Source organism: Hordeum vulgare, chromosome 6H (assembly GCF_904849725.1).
Source record: "Hordeum vulgare subsp. vulgare chromosome 6H, MorexV3_pseudomolecules_assembly, whole genome shotgun sequence".
Taxonomy (NCBI): Eukaryota; Viridiplantae; Streptophyta; class Magnoliopsida; order Poales; family Poaceae; genus Hordeum; species Hordeum vulgare.
Genome location: NC_058523.1, coordinates 261,842,313 through 261,857,803, shown reverse-complemented (window position 1 = coordinate 261,857,803; position 15,491 = coordinate 261,842,313). Strand labels below are relative to the sequence as shown.

General features: G+C 43.8%; 1 protein-coding gene across 10 annotated transcripts in view; it reads right to left on the bottom strand.

The window, feature by feature from the left end:
• The window catches only part of LOC123402882, a 51,023-nt gene extending 37,656 nt beyond the window's left edge, over positions 1 to 13,367 (bottom strand). For 4 of the 10 annotated variants that reach the window (XM_045096851.1, XM_045096848.1, XR_006611362.1 and 1 more), the window contains exons 1-7: positions 13,012 to 13,367; positions 11,544 to 11,778; positions 11,221 to 11,390; positions 10,148 to 10,252; positions 5,536 to 5,678; positions 5,230 to 5,407; positions 4,444 to 5,011 (exon numbers count right to left, since the gene is read on the bottom strand). In XM_045096851.1, coding sequence (XP_044952786.1) covers positions 4,444 to 5,011; positions 5,230 to 5,407; positions 5,536 to 5,678; positions 10,148 to 10,252; positions 11,221 to 11,390; positions 11,544 to 11,778; positions 13,012 to 13,211 — 1,599 coding nt within the window. In that variant the 5' untranslated portion in view covers positions 13,212 to 13,367. Of the gene's footprint in view, positions 1 to 4,443; positions 5,012 to 5,229; positions 5,408 to 5,535; positions 5,679 to 10,147; positions 10,253 to 11,220; positions 11,391 to 11,543; positions 11,779 to 11,886; positions 12,466 to 13,011 lie in introns of those variants that run through there. The other 6 variants (XM_045096844.1, XM_045096845.1, XM_045096850.1 and 3 more) reach the window with 5 other exon arrangements.
• Positions 13,368 to 15,491: the final 2,124 nt, after the last annotated feature.

Here is a 15,491-nt window from a genome sequence, read left to right as displayed (position 1 = left end):
TCTAACCGTTGGTAGAGGTCCCCATACGCCCGACCCCTTGCTTCACTCACAGCTCGCTTTGCGGCCTTCTTTTGGATAATTCCATGGAACTCCCAAGTCCTGCTCTCTCTCTCTCTCTCTCTTTGGGATACTTACATCTGGTCAAATGTATTCAATGAAATCATGCTAAAGAAACTCAACCATATACGTGGTGAACTCGCGTGCTCCCTATGATAGGGATACGACTAGAGGAAGTGAAAGCACATATGCTTCCTTGGTGATTTTGATAATTCATGACAACATACATTGCCTCTTGGACTAACACTTTTACCTAGATATTTCAGGTTTAGTCCATGAAAAGCTATGGCTTAAGGTTTATGTGGAGATGCCCCTGGATGTAAGAAAGGAATAATATTGGCTCAAGCTTCAAGCTAGAAGACTCTTCATTTTATATTTGTGAGAAATCACTTTTGAGTCCATAGGAAAGCCGATACTATTAAAAGGGGGTGAGGTAGTAAAATGAACTGAATGCTCAAAGTTAGCCACCAAAACACTCAGTCACTTTTCCCACATATCCACTCTGTCAAGTTCCACGTTCACAAATTCGGTGTCACCAACATTGCCACATCGGACCCACCGAGTTTGAACCTAAGACAGAACCCTAGCCATTCCCACCAAATCGATGCAACCGAAACTGCATCGGTGCTACCGAGTTCAGTGTGACCAACATTTTGTTGCCAAGATACACAAAATCGGAATTTCCGAGTTTGAGTATCGGTGCCACCGAGTTTGGCCATCTGACCGTTAGTCACCTTTTCGGTGCCACCGAGTTTTGTATATCGGTCTCACCGAGATTCAAAGTTCACGCTTTTAGTACTAGTCGGTACCACCGATTTGTCCACTTCGGTGTCACCGAGTTTGCACTTTTGTGTGTAACGGTTGGATTTTGGCTGCTGCCTATATATACCCCTTCACCCACCTCTCATTCGTGGGAGAAGCACTCAGAACACACACTTCATTTCCAAATCCATTTTCTGAGAGAGAACCACCTACTCATGTGTTGAGACCAAGATATTCCAATCTCTAGCCTCCCCAAACTGCTTTCCACCAAATCAACCTCTCATACCCATGCATATTCTGTGAGAGAGAGATTTGTGTTGAGGAGACTTATCTTTAGAAGCACAAGAGCAAGGAGTTCATTGATCTACCCCATCTATTACCTTTTGGAGGGTGGTGCCTCCTAGATTGGTTAGGTGTCGCTTGGGAGCCTCCTACTTCGTGTTGTGGAGTTGAACCAAGATGTTTGTAAGGGCAAGGAGATCGCCTACTTCGTGAAGATCTAACGTGAGTAAGGCTAGTCCTTCGTGGACGGAAGCCGTGGTGGGATACACAAGGCCGCTTCTTTATGAACCCTCCGTGGACTCTCGCAGTCGTTACCCTTCGTGGGTTGAAGTCTCCACTAACATGGACGTACGATAGCGCCACCTATCGACACCATGCCAAAAATCGTCGTGTCAACCTCATGCGTTTGATCTCCCTACCTTACTCCTCTGTATTACACTTGCATGTTTTACTTTCCGCTGCTATACTCTTAGAACTGCTTGTGTAGGGCGCCTAGACTTGTTAGAACTGCTAGAGTTCTGCCCTCCTAGAAATTGGGTTAGACTAGAAATTTTATCTTGACAAGTAGTCTATTCACCCCCCCCCCCCTCTAGACACATCTTCTATCGATCCCTCAGGAAGTCGCCATGGGCGCTGGCATTCTGGTGGTCAGAAAAGCGCCAGGCGACAGCAAAACACATAATTAACGCATAGCACTATTTTCAACTATGCATGTAGGTGGTTTACCCGCGTAAGTACATTGAGGGGTTCATCATCATTGTCCTACGACCTCTACATTGATCTCAGCCTTTGTTCTTCTTCCATGTAATTTGAGAGGGTCCTGCAATAAGTTCTTCTGTGGGATCCCATCATATGCAACTTCGCACCAGTTGTGATAACCTATTAGAGTTATATATATTTAGTCGTGTACCCTTAGTTTTTCCCTGTTCTATAAGGGGCTCTCTGCATATTTAGCACACTCACATGTGTATGGCCACCTTGGAATACAAGTTGCATATTCCTAACACGTTGTTAGAGCTTGGGTTCAGGTCTTAGTCTTCCCGCACGTGCAACTCATCTCAATAAAAAAATACGATCTCAGCACCTGCCTCGTCCATCCCCAACCTGCAAGTCGTCGTCGTCCCTCTCATTCCTAGCCTCAACACATGCATCGCTCATCCCCGACCTACACCTACAGGTCATCATTGTCTCTCGAGTTCCTAGACATGGCCGCCTGCGTTGGCCTCCTCGTTCGATCCTTCACCCGCCCTCAACTAGGCCCGATTGCCTCGGACCGGCGCCAACACCTCCATGCCCAGCCTCGTCTTGGCACTGCTCCCGTCCACGTCTGGGTCGCCCACTGTTGCCGCTGACCACGTTCATGTTGCCGCCGACCACGTCCAAATTATCATTGTCGTTCGCCTTCACGGCTGCTGTCGGACACATCCACCTTCCCGCTGCTACCATCTGCCGCCACTCCGATGACCTCCTGTCGGCAGGACCCCTCTTTCTAGTGTCTCTTGCTACTGGTCTGGCGCTGCGTCTCTCGGACGTGCACGTGTAGAACAGCACCTGTTGATTATATTCAAGACGCTCACACGTCTGAGCCACAAGAAAGAGAGGGAGAGAAGGTGCAATGTCTTCATTTGGCACAATTTCCTCCCTTGTTGCCACTGACTTTCAACGATGTTCCATATATTGTCTTGCACATGCCTTGTCCCATGGTGCTTTGTTGTCATCCAAATGTGACGCCATCCCCTTCGACGCCTGACTACACTAGAGATTACTCAAATTAGGTGCCTATTAGGTGTTTCTTCATGTTATCCCTTTTTTACAGTCAACATACCCGTAGATCCTTGATACTAGAGGGCCATTCATATTGACATGATTCTTTTACTTTGTCCTCCCTTCAACCTCTATATTTTCATGTTCATGCTCTTAGTGCGGATAGTACTTCCCTCCAGTCGATAGTCGACACACTCTTAGCACTTCATCTTTTCATGTTCCTTCTGTTGCTCATGTTCCTCGACTGACCATGCAGCTCATTTCTGTCTGTCAGATTGTTACTCTAGTTGTAGGGTCATCCTTGACTTTGACCATTGTTCTGTTCAGGATCATCACACGAGTGCTCTACTTGGTGCTGGCTCGCACCGCTGTGACTCCCAGGGTCCCGGAGTCCGGAGAGCTGACTGGCTTCACCTTCCCTCCGCTGCCACCAATCTCTCCACCTCTGTTGCCTCGGGTAACTTATCTGGCTCTCGTCTCTTATCCTTAGTTCGATGTGGTCTTCTTGGATATGTGTCTGGTGGTGTGTCTTTAGACTGTCAGTGTTCTCGGCTTTGTAAACAGGTCCAGTCACCTTAACCTCATAGCGACACTATACCTCAGCATCCTTTCGATCTTAGTCACTGATGTTTGGAGTCCAGCTCAGTGATTAGTCAGCGACTAACAAACAGAGCCTTGAAGCAGCACAACACTAGTTCTCTTGCGCAGCTAACAAGTACAGCACTACAGCTGAACCCTAAGCAGCCGCCAAATGGAAGAGCGAAAGAAACCAATCCTCTCCCTGGCACACGCCAAAGCAGAGAATCCAGCATGCTGCTCCCAATGTCCGAGCCACACGCACGCTTCTCCTCACAGGCAAATGCACGACCACAAGACACCCAAACTGCTTGTCCACTGCAGTACACTCACACTCCTGGCTGCACTGCCTGCCTGACCACTTATACTCCTCCGCAGCTATCTCCTCTTCTGTACAGAGCAAGTGGATGCACTTTTTTTTCCTGCTGCGCAACACAGCAGCAGCTCCTGGGCACCAATCTCGTCCAACCAGATGAGCAACCTTGGACAAGAGCAGGGCACATTACTCTACACACAGCCGCTGCTGCCTCCACTTACGTACTGCTGCTGCCTTAACCTGCTGCAGATCCCCTATTTCTGCTGGCCGCAGCCCCGCTGCCGGACACCGCATATTGTACTAAGGATAAGACTACTCCTGCTCTTTCTTTTTTCTTCACATCCCATTGACACAACAATCTGCTCTCTGTCATGCAAATCCTCAAAACAACATTTTTTGAACATAAAGAGAATGACAGAATGATTGCAACCCTGAACACTCCCTACTCTCATCTGGACTTCCATGAAACAACATATATGCCTCTGTACATTTCCAGTTTCGAGAACTTTAATTAAACATTTAAATCAATGTTACAATAGGGACTGAAAGAAGAACCTGGCTCCAGAAATACAAGTCCAAAGTGCAGTAAAATGAAGTGACCAGATTGAACAGGCGATAATGCTCGAAAAGGCCAAACAATCTGAAGTAATTGAAAAGATGAAGAGATTATGTTGTTCTTAGTTTACCTTCATCACTACCAGGTTTGTATCAAGCCCATCAACTTTGACTCCATCAACTGTGGCTTGGGCCAGTTCAACCTTCTTGTAGTTGTTCATTGACTCAGTAACTGCCTTCTGCAAGGAACTCATTTCCCCAACAACTATCTCACCAACAAAGAGTCTCTCACTATTATTACCTGGTGATACCATGCCCAGGTTTGACAGGACAGCGAAGGCAGACATGGAACGCATTCCAATGCTCGTGCCTGGTTGGTTGGCTTGAGCTGAACTTCTTGATGATATAGTACTGGCTAGTGTTTCAAGTATTACATCTCCTCCAGGAAGTTTGTCACAAAGATTGAACAACAAAAGAGATTCGTATCGATTGGAAGCTGGAAAGGCTAATTCTTCAATGGCTTGCAACCGCAAGATACCAAGCGAAGCCTTCAGAATTATTTCCTCTTTATCAACTCCACTTATGTCGAACTTTCTAACAAACCTGTGAACATAAAGAACTTCAGATATAATTGCCAACCAGTAATCACGGCGAGAGTGCCCGGCCAGCTCTGGAAATTCTATGATCACTGGTTCTGTTCTGCATTCAATATTATATTGTCAGAGATGAGTAATCATAAGTAGAACAAATATATATATATATGCTAATCATAAGTAGAACACTAGTCTTAACAGAACAGACTTTTTGTAAGATAAATAGCAATCAGTTGTATGTTAAATAATTAGTAAAAGACCACTGTAAGCACAACCTATGTTCATTTAATGTAATATTGAGTGTTTGCTTTGCTTTAAACTTACAAGGTTGTTGATTTATACATGACGGCTTTGTCAAACAGCCGTGAACCCCATGGGCCAGTCAGCTCAGGTTTAACAATCTGCTTTGCATCTTCTGCAAGTTCATAAGATTTGGGCTTATCAAATGTCACAACCTTTACAGCTTCAAAGTAAAGGGCATGATCCGTAAGTGTCAATCTTCCTGCATCACCAAAGGTTGAAACCAGTGATATAAATATAACAAAAGGAACAACGCGAAAACATAAATTAAGCTGTAAGTAATCAAACATGGCATCAACTTGATCAGCCCCATCAGTAAACCAGACAAACCTGGCCATGTTGAAATCCCAACATGCTCAAGTACTGGTTGAGTTGTCAATGTTCCATCGACTTCTAGAACCCTTTCTCCTCTCTGTGATCGGAAGCCCGATAGAAGCGATGACTCAGACTGTGTCTTCATTTTCTTAAATGCTCTATAAGGACAAAACACATTCAGAGTCACCTTTACCAAAAAGGAACCAACAGAAATTCATCCTTACATATCCTATATTAAGAGGAAACAGAAATAGCATAACTGAACTTTATTTGAAAATAAAAGTTTACAGACATGTTTCTGATGCGTTCGACTTTAAAAAAGGAGTAATATCATTGGCAAATAATTTAACATTAAAAAGGAATGTCAACTGCCATCCTATTTCCGATAGTGAAGGAATATCAATTACCATCCTATTTCAGATGGTGATAACACTTCAGAATATGCATTAACACTTAAATGCTTTTGAACTATCGAAAAATGGCTTGCCTATATGAACAAGTTATATATCGTAAAAAATGACAAAATCTGCATCCCACAATGACATTTGGGAGCAGGAAGCCATGTCCATGTTTGTACCATGGTACACTATACACTACGATCTTTTGATATCAAGACGAGCATGGCTTTTAAACTATGCACTTTCGCTGTACGGTCTCAATGTTACATTACTGTACACCTACAGAAGCAAGAAAATGTATAGCTGTTATTTGTTCATCACTGTTACGGATGTTACGGGTGCAACTTGATTATATTGCACAACCCATGAGGCAAATATCTTTTACAATATACTTGGGGTACAAGGAAATCTATACTGATAGAACTACGCAAAGAGACCTTAGACCTATACTAATACTCCTTACCCCCCCCCCCTGCCCCCCCCCCCCCCCACACACACACACACCAAATGCAAAGTGTACGCAATAGCATTGCATTTGAAGGTCCAGCTTGGGTCCGATCTGGCACGATCTGGTGATCGGAGCAGCCGTCCTGGGAACGATGTAGCCAACGAGACAGAGGTGAAAGGACGGAACCGATCTGATCTGGAGATCGATGCGGAAAGGTGGAGACGGATAAATCGACTGTGAGGGATTGGGCTGGAGACAGAAGGAATCGATCTAGAGGAGCACGAGTTGCGCATGTGAGAAAAAACTGGCTCGTGATACCATGTTATGGATGCAACTTGATTGTATTGCACAGTCCATGGGGTAAACATGTAGTACAATAGACTCAGGGTACAACGAAGGAAATTTAGACCTAGACCTATATATACTAATACTCCTTAACACATACAACCTTTTCAATACATGCCAGGAGTCTATAACTCAGCATGAATGAGGTAGTTGAACACTATATAATGGTATCTACTCAATGTCGTACAAGCAAGACTTTTAAGAGACAGAACCTAGTTAGTGATTGCCCAAAAACCTCCATCTTTGTATATGAAGGTAGCCTCTGTTTCTTGAGAATAAGCAGCAAGAACAGAAGACATCAGTGTTTGATGCAATTATGTGCTTTTGTTCATTTGGGAAACAATTAACAGATATACACGTCAAAAGGAGCACAAGAAAATTTAGCTGACATTGACAACAGTACACGATATATCTCCATTTCTGTATTACCGATAAAGCGATGACCAGTTGTAACAATACATCAGTATAATTGCTTAAATTGATCAAGTTACGATGTCTTGTACTCCCTCCGTCCCAAAATTCTTGTCTTAGGTTTGTCTAGAAATGGATGTACCAAAATATTAAAACATGACTAGATACATTCATATCTAGACAAATCTAAGACAAGAATTTTGGGACGGTACTCCTTCCGGTCCGGTGTATAGGGCTCGCTAGGTAAGGCAGCGCGACCAAGGTGCGATTCTACTGGCTGTGATCGATCTTCTCTTCTCGTAGGTTTCCACCAATCAGTGATCTTTTCGTTACTCCCGCAATTAAGGATGGCAAGCGAAGCGTCCATGAGGCCCACTAGATGCATGCAGGTGGTTGAGATTTCCCTCCAGTTTTTCCTTCTCCCTCCAAACCTTCTCTGGAACGCGCGTAAATTTCTCCTTCGTCCCTCCAACCCTTCCATAAGCCGAACTTAATCAGCGCGCAAAACAATTCCTTCAACTTCCAAATTGGCAGCGCTGATTCCGCCCTTAAGTACTCCTTCTGTTTACGCTTCGTCTTCATCCAGTTCATCTCACCTCTCTCACTTTGCATCAATGGCGACAAGCCAACGAAGTCCACCGCGGCGGCCGCCGGCGCTAGGACTGGTAGGCCTACGGGCAGCGCCATTCGCGCCACCACTCGGGGATCAATCTTCAACGCATTCCATCATCCCTCCGGCTGTACTTGTGCGTCGTGTCGGGCTTATGCGGCCGCGCGGTTCGTTCCCCGTCGGCGGGATCGGCACCGTATTCTCGAGCGGCACCGTGGCCAGGACTGGGCGCGCGAGCGGTGCCGGTGCTTCGAGCGGGAGCGGCGCCGGTACATCGAGCAGGAGTGGCGCCGATACATCGAGCAAGGCGGCGCCGGCAACGTCGTCGGCATGGAGCCAGTTCGGGCCGTGTGGCGAGTAGGACTGAGCCGTCGTCAAACAGGAACTCGGGCAAGCAACGTCGTTACTGCGGCCCCTTCATTGAATCTTGGCGGTGGCTTCCGCATCGACACCTCATCTGGCTTCTTCCAGGGCTTGGGTGGCAACAATGGTATGTTCGGCCATGTTCATGTTTATGGTGATTAATCTGTAGAAAAAAATTAGATGCCGCTCATGCTTAGAACAGCGTACTGTTTGTGTAGATGGGATCGGCAGCTCAACGTTTGTGCAAGGCAAGAGTAGTGAGCAAGGTGAGAGAAGGGGATGGCTTCGGCTTGAGTAAGTTTGTGAAATCTTTTTGTTTACCAGATGTTGATGCAGGTGGCAACGGCTTAGGTGTGAACAACAAATCCGTCGGTGGCGGCTTTCGCGGCGAGGGATATAATCCTAGTTTTGAAAACGCCGATGAGTATCCTCCTAGCCAACAGCCAGTACAACCTAATCCGCTGCGTAGTATTGATTTGAGTACGTAATTTTATTTTAAAAAATGTCCTGTCAAAAGAATTTCTCTTTCTGTTTCTATTCTTTCACAATAAATTAAGTTCGTACATCCATCTGAAATGTGTTTTTTCTTTTTGATTTTCCTAGATGTCCTAGCAAATAAATCTACAAGGAAACATTATAGCACGGAAGAAAAGCGCCAAATATACTCATGGATTTTGCAACGCAATGGAACGTCCAGAAAAATGAAACGTGGAGTTTCAGCTGTGGTTGTAGAATTGGCAAAATGTCCAAGGAGGGTGGTCACAAGGATTTGGAGACAAGGATTAAAAGGAAGTGGCATAAACAGCGTGAAGTGCATGAGGAAGATGAAGTGTGGAAGGAAGAAGATCAATTTGGACATTAAAACATTGGAGGCTATCCCTACTAAGCGCACCACTCTAAGACAAGTAGCTGAAAATATGAACATGGCAAAGACCACTATTTTTCGGAGGTATTCTCATGTTTTATTTTCATGTTTTAATGTATTCTACATTATGCCAAAACTTACATATTTACAATATTTTGCTTTTGTGTGTTTAGGTTAAAGGAGAAGCAAATAAGAAGGGTAACGATTGAACTCAAGCCCATGTTGACAGAAGAGAACATGAAGGAACGTGTGGCCTATTGTCTTCAAAATATTGAGCCTTCAACCTTCCAAGATGAACCCACATTCAAGGCAGGGTTCAATGTCGTCCATATTGATAAGAAGTGGTTCTATCGAATCAAGAAGAAAGAATATGTCTATTTGAGCCATAGAGAGGAAGCCCCAAAGAGAGAGACTAAGAATAAGGGACATATCCAGAAGATAATGTTTCTATCGGCCATGGCTAGACCAAGATATGATGCCCAAGGAAATTGTGTTTTTGATGGAAAGATTAGAGTGTGGGCCTATGTTGAATGGGTTCAGGCACGAAAGAAAAGCGCTAATAGGTTAGTTTTGTCCAAAAAAAATATTATCTTGCAATGTTTTCTTGATTATGTTTCAGCACTAACAAAACAAAAAATCCTTTTATTTGCAACAGGAAGAAGGGAGAGTGGGAGATCCAGCCTTGCACGGATGTAGACAGGGCTAAAAGTAGGGAGTATTTATGTAACTTTGTTACCGGCTATAAAAGCTAAGTGGCCGGCCTGGGATAGAAACAACACAATCTACATTCAACAAGATAACGCGAGGACACATATTCAACCTGACGATCCAGTGTTTCTAACAGAGGCAACTAGAGGTGGTTGGGACATTAGGATGGTTTATCAACCACCTAATTCACCGGACACAAATATTTTAGATCTTGGTTGGTTTGCCTCAATCCAATCTATGTTTGCGAAAAAAATGCCCAAGACTCTTGCCGAAATTCTTGCTAAAGTTAACCAATCTTTGGTGGAATATCCACATGAAAAACTTAATAGGTTCGCCCTTTTGGATCTTTTTAACTTCTTAAAATTTCATTACATAAGAAATTAACATATTATTTGCTTTATCTTGTAGGATATTCTTGAGCCACCAAACTTGCATGAGGGAGATCATACGTAAGAAGGGCATGATTCATTATGATGTACCTCACATGAAGAAAAAATCTCTTGAGAGACAAGGAAAATTGCCAGTCCATTTGACAATCGACAAGGACTATGTTGACGCGGCAATAGAGTTGCTTCATGCAGTTCCTACTCCATAGAATAATTTGATTTGTTTTTGTTAGCTAGTTGGAGTATGAAATGTGTGCAATTGTTTCGGACATCAAAGATAACATGATCCATGCAGTTTACTTGTCACATCTAGATGCCGGTGAAGGAGAACGCATATTAGTTTTTCTTCAAAAATTGCCATGCAGCCACACAGCCGTGTTCACATCTGTGCATGCGAAGGAAGATTAGTTTTTTTTTTTAAATCGCCATGCAGCCATGCAGCCGTGTTCACATCTGCATGCATGAGAAACCCACACCACCAGGAAAAAAGGAACTGTGGGCCTCCAGGAGTTATTCACGTGGAAGAGAGAGGGCGATTAATTAGGGTAATTAATTCTAGCGGGCCTTATTTCTGAGGTGTTTTGGAACAAATAGAAATTGGTAGTAAGCCCTATACACCAGACCGGAGGGAGTATGTAGTACTACACATGCACATTCATTATAAGAAGTACTGTATGACGTCATATCTAAACTCTGCAAGAAATACTCCTTCCTTTCCGAATTACTTCTCTTAAATTTGTCTAGATACGGATGTCTCTAGACATGTTTTAGTGTTAGATACATCTATATCTAGACAAATCTAAGACAAGTAATTTGGGACGGAGGTAACACTTTATAGCAGAAGGAAAGAAAATGTCATGAACGCCAAACAGAATGACGTCATATCTAAACTCTGCAAGAAATACTTTATAGCATAAGGAAAGACAATGTCACGAAAGCCAAACAAAATTTCAGATTGTGCACTCAAGACCAGATATCTAGGAAAATTGTCTTATATTTAGTTTAGTTTATTTAAGAAATAGTAATGATTTCATCCAAGACAAGGAACAAAATTTAATGTTTTAAAGAATAAGAGGGTATACAAAAGATAAAATTGTAAGTACTCGGGTATTTGAAAAAGGAAACGTATATGATTACTACGAAAACATTACAGTATAGAAGGTGACCTGTCCAATCCTGCAAGATACTTATCGTATACAGGAAATGGAAGACGGCCTCCACTTGTTGATGAAAGCACATCAAAGAGATTTGAAGAAGTTACTACATCAGCGATTGTTGGAATGGCAGGTGCTATTCTTGAGAAAGCCTCCAAACTAACTGTGGTATCAACCTCGACCTGCAAATGGGGAAAGATGAAATTCAGTATAAAAGGGGTGTTATTACAAAACTTTAATGCAGGAAAAGACCTTGTACAGATGATTGTAATGCAGGCCCAGCTCGTTCTGTATGACCAACAAATTATTTTGGGAAATCAAAAGAAAGCTTCTACCTTAACAGTGAGCTGGCTTGAAGAAGAGGAAACTTCCCAAGCTAACATCATATCAAATGTCAGGCGACGAAGGCTTTTATCAGCAAGATATCCCGCAACTGGTGAGACCTGTGCAAGTGCCCTAAAGCAGCAATATTCCAAAAAGTTTCTCGCATAGTTTCTTGGGTGCTTTATAGAGTCAGATGCTTGCATATCAAAGTCATATTGCAGGTCTTCAATGGATATGTCGAGAACTCTGAAAGGTAATTAGCGCCAAAAACGGCTGTTCAACATCTAATGGACACAAAATAGGCATTACATAACTAAGAGAAGGCAAATTTGCTATATGGTATTACTAACTTACTATAATAAAGTACGACACTGCACAGACATCCTCACTGATTGTGCTCCACAAATCAAGCCAAAACTAAAGAAAAACATTATGACAGCTCCACCAAACATGGGATGCTCAACAGGTTCCCAGTCAAGCGAACCACTGGACTACAGATCTTTGAACCGAGTTAACTATATTAGGTCACACAACCTGTTCCTTTGACTCTAAAATGGTATGCACAGAAATATCAAAAATAAAAGTAATTGTCCAATTCATGAGAAACTCAAACTCTTTTTTTTTTACACTTAACTGTCCATAAGAACGCTATTTCTCGAATTGTCCAGTTACACGCATTGCAATGTAGTTTCCACTGCAACCAACTGCATCTTATGGTTCACAAAAGACCCTTCGACAAAGAATGGAATGGCATGTCATCTTCAACGCTATAGGATCAGTATGGACGTTTGATTCACACGGGAAAAACATAGGATTCTTTAGACGAGGTTGGAGTGGATGGAAATTTGCTTATAAAAACTAGTACTCCCTCCGTCCGGAAATACTTGTCCTAGAAATAGATGAATCTAGACTTATTTTAGTTATAGATACATCCATTATATTCATTTTTAGGACAAGTATTTCCGGACGGAGGGAGTACAAAGGAATCCTAAGGAAAAAATCCTATGGATTGAAATCCTCTAAATCAAACAACCATTGTAGGAAAAAAATTCTAAGGATTAGAATCCTCCAAAATTCCTTTGGAAATCCTTCGATCAAAGAGACCCTAAACCCATTTTCAGATCCAAGATGAACTCCCTCAGACCAGACTTTGCTATTTTTTTCCTCAAACATAGTACTCTGGACTCATGTAAAGAATAATAATATGCAAGCTAATATTGTTTGAAGATCTTCTGAGAATTTTCACCTACGTCGCCATGCCTGCAGTTTAGAGAGCAACGGTACTATCCAGGATTATGCGATGATCTAATTCCATAACAAAAAGAAAGAAGTTTGTGTATTAAACAGTCTACAGAAGCTTCGGGAATCAGCATCTCTTAATCTCAAGGCCTAAGTGATAACGAAAATTATAACATCCGAGAGCAACATTTCCTCTTCCCAAACTGAAGAAAACCAACGCCCAGTTCTTTAAGATATTACCGGGAGCAGCGAGAGACGACGGCGCTGACCATGGGGGAGAGGCCGGCAACGGACGTGCTCTTGCAGGCCGAGGGCGAGCGGTAGGGGTCCTCGTCGTCGTCCACGCCGCGGCGGGGGACGGGCCACTTGAAAGACCCGTCCCGCACGAGCCCCTCGAAACCCTCCATCAGCAGATCCCGCGTACTCCTCATCATTGCCATCCTCCAATGGTCCGCCGGATCGGACTAAAGATGGTGTGCGCTTGCCGTGTTCGTGTGATATCACTGCGTAGGGTCTAGGCGGGCTGACGGGGACGTTGGTACAGGCGGTGGGCGGTGACGAGGGGAGATGAGAGACGGGAGTGCGGTGTAGCAGAAGCCCCCAAAATATCCCATTTAATTTCGAGCTTTGCAGAGTTTTTTTTAACAGAAAATGACCCTGGTATCCACACATGTGACACAATGAACACTTGACCCCAGGACTCATCCGGTCATACCTAGGAGCCAGCCCATATAATTTTCACTCAGACGCTTTTTTAGATAACTTTAATTACGTGGGATGGCAACTTTAGTCATAAAGCATGACAACTTTCTGTTTGGATGATAAGTATCTTTTTTGGGGTTTGATTTTTTCTCACATGGCAATTTTAATTGTAAAAATGTTAGGACAAGTTATTTCGTACATGTGTGGCATTTATCATTTGGGTTAACTATAGTTGTCATGTCTAATTAATTGTAGTTGTTACGTGTGATCAAACCATAGTTATCATGTATGGTTAATCATAATTGTCATGGACTTTGACGATCCGACTATGAACGTACGAGGACGTCGCGTCTCAGCAACCGCTAAACCAAATCTGAGAGGATACTAACCACGCCCGAGCACGGTCAACCTGATCAAGAAGGTCTAATTCCTACACGCAAACAATGAACAAGCAAAAAAACTAAAATTGCAATATAGAAATTGTGAATATAAGAGGAAATCTTTATTAATGAAAGGTGGGTTCTATACATCTTGGTCTAGTCACACAACACAAACGAAGGACACAAAATTGCAGCTATGGCAAACTTTTAGTCTAAACAAAATCCAAATCTAAACGGCTCCCTAAAGGTTGTATATATGAAGGAATAGAGGGGAATTTTGTGATCCCTTGGAGGAGGGGTCTGAAATTAACCCTAACTCGATTTCCCAAATATACTATAATAGCCCGAGACCGACGCGTCACATGCCTTTCAGATATTTCGAGTTCCATCGTATGATTCATTTGGTTGTCGCATCCGTCATCACATCAGTCGCATCATTCGCATTGCATCGGCACTCCGTCGTCGTCATTTTATCAAAATTTGCATCTGTCCATAGTTATTGCTTCTCTCGTTCTTGTCGTTGACCATTTCGTGACCAACCACACACGCACGCGCCTGCGACATCATTAAAATATTTATTTTTAAAGTGCATATAAAACTTTCTTGGAATGGGTTGAAAGTTGACGTGCGACCTAAATATAGTGTAGGTAGACCGTCTGTCAAATTTTATCGTATTCGGAGGTTGTTTAATACCCCCAACGTACAACTGTAGAGGCACCATCTTCGGTTAAATTAGCGAACGTTTTCGGTTTATAAAACTATGTCACGGGTCACAAACCTCCCTCTCATCTCAGCCCAAAAGACATCTCCACATCCAACAGAGGCCACCTAGCCTACCCGCGACTGGAGCTATCCGATCGAGATCCTACGATCGAAAAACGGATCAAAACACCTAACCCTAGCCCCCTTACTATATATAGTCCCCCTCTAGTCCACTTTTGGACATCCCTAGACAAAACTCTAGCCCTACAATCTCCTCTCACCTCTCACGCGTCGTCCCACCTTGTTTTCCGCGTTGGCCGACTCGTGCACCGCAACTTGGCGACGCCGCAGCCCCCCTGATGCGGAGCATCCTATGGACATCACCATGACAAGAGTCTGTTTGGCAAGTGGCACGTGCCACATCTACTCCACGTGCATAAAAGGTGAATCATCTCCTTTACACGCGCTCACTTGACCCCTTCGAGGATGGTATACTACTTGACACTCCTCTCGTGTGCATGAAAAGGTACTATCAGAGCTTCATGGATGACGAGGAGTGCAAGCGCTAAGGAACAACTACACCATCTGCGAGGGAAGCGTGGAAGAGGAGACGGAAGAAGAAGGAGCTGCGATTTGTACAACATTCGGACGACCAGAAGACTCCGAACGTCTAACACTACATCGCCCGGACGACCCGCGTCTTTCGAACAACCGACAAGTCCCAACCTCCAGACGTCTGACGCCTTCGGGAAATCTGATGCCTCCTACCCCCGAGCCGTATTGTTAAACGTTCGGACACTCCCGAGCCACCGGATGACCGACGTCCTTCGGACGTCCCGCACCTGTTCGTACGCACCCGCGGCCTATGGCCTTGTATCTCTCTCTCACTTATCCTTTCGTGACTAAGACTATATATACTACTCCCCCACCTTCTTT